Raw genomic sequence first — 7,769 nt, 5'->3', positions numbered from 1 at the left:
TTCTGGAAACTCTTAGTGCTCCCCTCCAGGCAGTTTGGATCAGGGATGGAATGGGAGGTGGTTGATGGATTATCTCCATAGTAACCCTGGGGGGTTGGTAATAAGATTCCTGTTTGACAGAGAAAGAAACTGAGGCCTAGGGGTTACCCAGTCAGTATGGGACAGAGCATGAAGTTCCCAAGGAGATGGTGGATAACTCTCCCCTACAGAGGTGCCCGTTGAACCTATTCTTTTTTTGTCCTTTTAGGGCCAACCTGCAGTGTATGGAAGCTCCCAGCCTAGGGGTCGAATTAGAGCTACAGTTGCCAGCCTACGCCACAGCCACAGCAATGTGGGATCCGAGCCATGTCTTCGACCTATACCACAGCTCACTGCAACGCCAGATCCTTAACCCACTGAGCCAGGCCAGGGATGAAATCCGCGTCCTCATGGATACTAGTTGGATTCGTTACTGCTGAGCCACGATGGGAACTCTTGAACCCATTCTTTGAAGGAGAGTCCATGTGGCCCAACTGAAAAGAGAATTAGCAGAGGGAGCAGCAGGTGCAGAGGTATGGAGTGTGAAATAGCGCCAACCCTGGATACGTGCCTTCATGATCCTTTAGATCAGAGCAAATCCTGCAGAAGCAGGGAAGGGAGAGAGAGTTTCTTCTTCCTATTTTCTCTTCTTCTTCCTCGATTCGCCTCCCAGGGCCACCTGGTGATGGTAATAGTACAGAAGGGTCTGTCCTTTGTTTTGCTCCCTGGTCACCTGATCCAGGCCCACTGTGAGGGAGGTCACATTGGAGCCACTAGCTGAGAAATGTCTTGAGACTTTAGAGGGTGCCTCAGGGCATGGTGGGAAGGTGGAAGAGAAGGAGGGCATCCTGGATGGGAAAGTATACGGGGCCTGGAGGAGCATTTCTCCTCCCAAATCTTCACTCCAGGGGTCCTTACAGTACCACATGCCACATGTTATATCACTGTCCCTTCGTTCTCACCCTCTGGGGCAGGTGTCATCCTCACCTCCCAAACTGGCCCTCAGGAATGGGTTAAAGCAGGAGGAATGACTTTCCCAAGGTCACACAGCTGGGGCTGAGCTCAAGCATCCCTCCTCCCTCTCCTTGACTCTCCCTCCTCCCAGGCAGGCCAGCACCCGCTGTCAGCTGCTCTGAAGTGAGCGGCTATTTTTATTCTGGTGCGAGGGGATCTCGGGCAGCAGAGCCATGTAGGTTAGAAGGCTCTAGGACAACTGGCTTCTGTAGGCAGGGAGAGGCTTACTGCAGGGATGTAAGCTTGCTGGGGGAGCCCTCGTTTTTTGCATGCTGACCTGTCCTTAGCTCCCAGGCCTCCAGAAACTTCTTTATTGGAGCTCAGAACAGAGCACAGAGCCAAACTAAACCCTAGCCCTGATCCTAGATCCAACTTGAGCCGTGTTAACTAAGCCCTGATCCCATGCTAAAACTGAACCTCTAGCCCCAGCTCCAGACTGAGCCCTGACTCTAGTCAAGTACTGAGCCTGATCTAAGCCTAAGTCTGATTTCAGCTTGAGACCTCAATTCTGGATCTAGATGGAGCCCTGACTTTTTAACTTTAGGCTGAGCTGTAGTCACAGCCTGAACTCTAACCCTAATCCGGACCAACCTTGATGTTAGACAGGCCCAACCTCAAGTCTAGATTGAGGTCCAAGTCTAGTCATTAACTGAACATAGTGGCAGGCTGAGCCCTGATTTTGGGCACAGTCTGAACCTTGGGATCTGACCCTGGGTCACACAAAACAGGTCACACATTAGTCCCTGACCTCAGACTGTGCATTGAATCTGGTCAATGGCTAAACCCTAAGTATAGTCACAGACTGAGACCTAGTCCCAATCATTGACTGAGCCCTGACTCTAGCCCAAGACTATGAACCTGGCCATAGGCTAAGGACTGATCCTGACTCTCTTTGAGCTTGGCTCTATCACAGACTAAATCCCAAACCCAGAGCCACCTGAGGAAGGCTGATGGCCTAGATTTTAAACTGCCACATAAGGGCTTGGGTTACGAGCAGAAAGCTGTTCTGGGAGATCCTGGGTCTCCCATGGGTGCTGATGCCAGAATATTCCCGGTACTATTGTGGCCAGTGTCTCTACCAGCAGTTCCACTAGCCGGCTAGTCAACCCACAGCAGCCCAGGCTGTGGCCCCTCTAGGCCATAGCATCCAGGTTAATGCAATGAGAGTGGTTTGGTGGCATCTGTCCAGTGAACATGGGCCCATGGGGCACTGAGGTTTGGCTCTGTCAGCAGAAAAGCCTCAGGCTCCATGAGGCCTCTGGTTTCAGCCACTCTGAGGCCCTTGCTGGGGTGTGGGGTGGGGTAGAAGGAACCCACGGCATACGACCCTTTATTTCTGTAAACAGGTTACTGTTTGTGTTTAGGTAATACATACTTATTATAGGAAACACAGAAAAATATTGTAAAGGTGAAAAAAATTCGCCTATAATTTCATCTGCCAAGAGATGGCCATTTTGACTCCTGGGGTTGTTTCCTTCCAGATTTTGGGTTTTGGTTTAGGCATATATATTTATATATACATATTTTATAAGATTGATTGGCTACTCTGCTGTCACCATAACATCCATTGCAGTCCATATCCCTGAGGGCCTTCAGAAATGGGTCCCAACTGGTTAAGCCAGGGAGCATTCCCATTTTCCGAGCCACTTGACTGCATCATGGATGGCCTGATGAGATATAAGGAGACTTTTGCTGAGGACTTTTGGGAAATAAAGTTTGTTTTCTCTCCTGAGAAGTTTACAGAAATTAAAAAAAATTAAAGATTTCCACTTGATTAGATATGAGTCAAGAAGTCTATGGCAGTCCTGATTATTGTAGGCAGCCATGTTGACACCATGCAGGTAACTGGGCTAATGATAAACTGACACTATGGAAAGCAGAATGGAAAGAGATCAGGTCTTGGTGACTATCAACCAGATCAAACCTCACCTGAAGCTCTCCCTTCCTGGACTCTTTTGTTATTTGAACCAACACATTCCTTTTACTGTTTAAGCTGGCTTAACTTGAGGTTTCTATGACTTGCAGCCCAGAGCATCACAACTCCCAACTGGTATGACTATCTCATAGCTTTTTAAACAATTTAATACTATAACTATGAACATTCTCCATGTCATTCAACACTATGCTGCATCATTTTAAACAATTTCATGGTTCTACTAAGGAGAATTGTATGCTGCATGCAATGTCACAATTGCATGCTGTGACATGCTTCTGTCATGTCTCCAGTTTTTCACCATGATAAACAGTGTTTTGATAAACATCTTGACCTAACAAGTAGTTCACTCTCTGAAGATTATTTCAGTCAAATTCTGAGAAGTAGGATGACAGGGTAGAAGAAATATTTTTAGGGTTTTGATTTATTGTGTCAAGTTGCCTCTCGGAAAGCTTGGATGAATTCCCACTTCCGCGGCAGTAAATAGAGTGTTAGACATAGCCTATCATTTCAATGGTCTGGATAGAACCAATTATATTCACTGTGTCCACATATATTTATAGAGAATGAATGTCAAATAACAGCCCTAAGCCTATTATTATTATATCTTCACAATCAAATCAGCGAATGGGAGGGAGCGAGGTATGAGCAAAGGGCTGGGGGCAGACCTGATTTATCTATCTAGGGCTCATCATACTTTTAGAGGTCCATGAAAATGCTTTAATTTTCATTTCTTTTAAAAACAGAAGAAAAAAATGAATAAATAATAATGAATCCAGCCTGGATTTGATTCTTTGGGGGGGGGGCTTGCCCATGCCATGCAAAAAGTTTCTGGGCCAGGGATAGAAACTGCACCATGGCAGTGACCTGAACCATAGTCAATGCCGGATCCTTAACCCCCTGAGCCACCAGGGAACTCCTGATTCATCTTTTTATTAAAGAGGCTATAAACTGCAGATTTTTAATATGTGGTCTTTTGTTGGTTGTAGTAGTTTTGTGTGCATGTGTTGTTTTTAAGTAGAGGACGGGGCTCAGGAAGGTAAAACTGCCTAGGGTCCATGAACGTCATGATGCAGCCTTGGTCTGATCTTAAGAAGGATTATGAGTGCTAGTTTCAGTGGGAAAGAGCATTGCAATTGTGATGATCATTGTACAACTACAGGTGTGATAGGAGTTCCCATTGTTGCTCAGTGGTTAACGAATCCGACTAGGAACCATGGGGTTGCGGATTTGATCCCTGGCCTTGCTCAGTGGGTTAAGGATCTGGCGTTGCTGTGAGCTGTGGTGTAGGTTGCAGACGTGGCTCGGATCCCGAGTTGCTGTGGCTCTGGCGTAGGCTGGTGGCTACAGCTCCGATTGGACCCCTAGCCTGGGAACCTCCATATACTGTGGGAGAGGCCCCAAAAATGGCAAACAAACAAACAAACAAACAAACAAAAAAAAAACTGCAGGTGTGATAAATTCATTGAGAAAGAAAGAAAGAAAGAAAGAGCATTGCAATCAGTGTTCTGTGTCTGTCTTAGGCTTGAAGAGGGAAGCAGCACCCTGACCTAGTCATCTTGGGCTTGGTGAACACAGGAATGTTTGAGGTTCAAATCCTAGAACCACTACTTAGTCGTTTTACCTTTCTAAGTTTGTTTCCTCACTTGTAAAACAGAGTTCCTAGGGCCTCTTTGAGGCACTGTGACAGGCATTATTCTAAAGAGTTTTCTAATGTGTATTAACCCTTTTATTCTCCCAGTCCCTAGTGTACGGCGTAATATTCCATTGCCGCAACGTGTGCTCCAGGGAATGGAAACGTAGATCGGAATTTCATCCAGAGAAATAAAAGACAAAGATGAGGATTCCCCAGGCCTCAGTTTCCCCATCTTCAAGTCGAGTGTCTGGCCCAGAAACTCGGTCTCTATCCGCATCTCGCCCGCGCCCCCTGCCGGCGTGAGGGGGCATTGCCTGGCCCCATCCTGTTGGAGAGTCCACGCTCTCGGTCAGCAGAGGGAGGGTGGACACTCTTGGGACTGGGAAAGCAAAGGGCCGAGGAGCTCAAACCCTGCCGGCAGCGCCCAGGCGGCCGCTGTGCAGGCCCTGGGGCGGAGACCGAGAGCTGGGGGCGTGGTCCCTAGCGGGGCGGGACCTCCAGCGGGGACCCGGCCAGCCCGAGGGCCCAGACGTGGCGCTGTGGCCGGGCGGTTCACCTCTAGTTTTCGGATCACCTCCGGCCGGCTTTCAATGCACCTCCCGCCGCTTTCGCTGCCCCTGCTGCTGCTCCTCGCGGCACTCGCGGCAGCCACCACCACCTTCCGGCCCGACTGGAACCGTCTACAAGGCCTGGCCCGAGCCCGGGTAGAGGTGAGTGCTCCGGCCCCCAGCCCAGAAATCACCGCCCCCAACCTTGCGGGTCCTCAGCGTTGGAATCGCTAACTCTTCTGGCCCCAGGACCCTCCCGACTCCCACGTCTTCCTCGGCGCCCGGGACTGTCGCTCCCGCTTCCCAGCCTTAGAACCCCCCAGCACCATTCATGGAAGCCTGGAACACCCCTGATCTTGTGGCCTGGAAATCTGAACCCCTCCTTAGTTCCCCATCAGGCCTGACATGGGCCCCAGACACATTGGACCTGTCCCCTAACTTCTCTGGCCCTATGACTCCCAGACGAGTCCAATTTCCCATCCCCCATCACTCCTCTTTTTCCTGGAATTCATCCCCACTCCAGTTCCGGTTGGTCTCTCTCCCTTTGCCTGGGGGAGGGAAGACCTTATGGGAGCCTAAGCCCCCATTCCCACTCCGCCCCCCATGCAAAACCCAGGAAAGGAGGCTGGGAATTTCCTTTAAACACTTACTGTGAAGTGTTCCCCCACCCTCTCCTGCCAAAGTCCCTGTTGGGTTGTGTGACGTGGATCATCACAGACCCTCTCTAGGCCTTAGTTTTCTCTCTGAAAAAAGATGGGGAGGAGGAGGGAGGACTAGAATAGGTAGCCCTGCGGTATGGACTCCTGCTAGAAGGAAGCTCCACATCAGGGAGTACAGGGAGGGGTCCACCCCTCCCCCCTTATTGGGGAAGAGACCAGATGGTCTGTAGGGCTGGGCCGCAGGCGACGGAGGGCCAGCTCCTCATGGGGTGAGGTAAGGAGCAGATGGCAGGTGTCTCTAATGAGGCCCCCAGGACAGAGCTGTTTCCTTCTGGTCTGCCTCCACCCAGAGGTTCTAGGGGCTAAAGACCCAGTTCTCTACTGCCTGAGGGGAAAAGGGTGCTCATTTCTCTTGGGCATCAGGAGTGGGTCAGCAGTCAGTAAGATGTACAGGCAAGAGCCCTAAGTCTGCTGCTAAGTGCTCTTCGGGTCTCTGGCCTTACTCCTTTTTCCTCTGGTGTCATTACGTCTCAGCTTCCCCATCTGTACGGAGTTCTCCCTTCTGCCCACAAGAGGCCTCATCTCCACACCTTGGAACTGCTATTCAGGGAGTAATCCATAGCCCAACCCAAAGCTGAGCTGGGGGATGAGGGTAAAATTAGGGTTGCGTGTAGATGTGAGGGCTCCTGATCTATCCCATTTTGTTCCCCCTGCAGACCTGTGGGGGATGACAGCTGAATCGCCTCAAAGAGGTGAGTTTGGAGGAAGGAGTCCCAGTGAGCCTCCTGGGGGGTGGGAAACATGGTCCCAATGACTGGGTGGGGGAGGATCCTTTGGCAGGGAGTCAGGAGGTTGCACCTGACTAGCTGTGTGACCTCATTGGCTTGTGTTCTGTTGGTACCTGAAGGGGGTTGGGGTCTGATACTCTGGTTCCTCCCCAGGTGAAGGCCTTCGTCACCCAGGACATCCCACTCTAGTATCCTCCTTCTGTCTAGGGGAGGGAGGATGGGGAGAGGATCTGCCAGAATCTCCTTTCACTTAACTTCAGATACAGATGACAAATGGTTTTCACCTAAGTGAGATTGCATGATAGTTACTGCCCAAAGAATTCTGAGGTGGTCTTGGGTTGGCAAGAGAAATTGACTACGTGATGACTGCCACAGACACAGGGGCAGAGAGGAGGGCCCTTACTCCTTTGAAACTTAATTTCCTCATGTGTAAAGGGGGATCCCTGCCCTACTTGGGCAGAAAGAAGTTGCGCTGTTCACATCAGCAAGGCCCCAGGAGCCCCCCCCACTTCAATCCCCCCCCCCCCCCCCTCCGTCCCACGACATGGCCCACCACTACCCACCTTAACACCATCTCCAGCCACAACCTGGTCATGAAACATCTCCCGGGGGCCGACCCAGAGCTCGTGCTACTGGGCCACCGCTTTGAGGAACTGGAGGTGAGGCCCGGAGAGGCAGGTGGGGGAGGGGGCTAAGAGATCGGGCCCGACCCGTTGACTCCGCCCCTCCTTCGCTGCAGCGAATCCCACTCAGCGACATGACCCGCGAAGAGATCAACGCGCTGGTGCAGGAGCTCGGCTTCTATCGCAAGGCGGCGCCGGAAGACCCTGTGCCTCCCGAGTACATGCGGGCACCCGCTAGGCCCGCCGAAGGAGCTCCTGACCGCGCTGACCTGTAGGTCTGGCGGCGCGGCACCCCACCCTGCCTGAGCCTTAGGGACAGAATGAAGCGCTCAGCGTCCCGGGAGCCCCTCCCTCGCTGAGAGTCGACGACCCGTCCCCGAGCCAGCAGGGATGGAGTTGGGGGTTCCTCCTAAGCCGTATTTCTCCCCTCCCCAGCTCCACTAAATCCCCCTCTGCCTTAACCAAGACTTGACTCCTTTCTTTGCTGCTGGTGAGTGAAGAATAGGAGCTCCCCGAATACCCATGGGAAATCCCACATTCCCCAGCTGCC

At 51.5% G+C, this 7,769-nt stretch overlaps 1 protein-coding gene across 1 annotated transcript; it reads left to right on the top strand.

The window, feature by feature from the left end:
• Positions 5,192–7,680, top strand: SELENOM (selenoprotein M). Its single transcript, NM_001161648.1, is given in 5 exon segments — positions 5,192–5,311; positions 6,525–6,560; positions 6,750–6,784; positions 7,177–7,255; positions 7,336–7,680. Coding segments are annotated over 5 exon segments (429 nt in total). The 3' UTR covers positions 7,495–7,680.

The sequence above is a fragment of the Sus scrofa genome, chromosome 14 (genome assembly GCF_000003025.6).
Source record: "Sus scrofa isolate TJ Tabasco breed Duroc chromosome 14, Sscrofa11.1, whole genome shotgun sequence".
Classification (NCBI taxonomy): domain Eukaryota; kingdom Metazoa; phylum Chordata; class Mammalia; order Artiodactyla; family Suidae; genus Sus; species Sus scrofa.
Note: the sequence above shows the minus strand (reverse complement) of the source record. Positions and strands in the feature narration are given on the sequence as shown.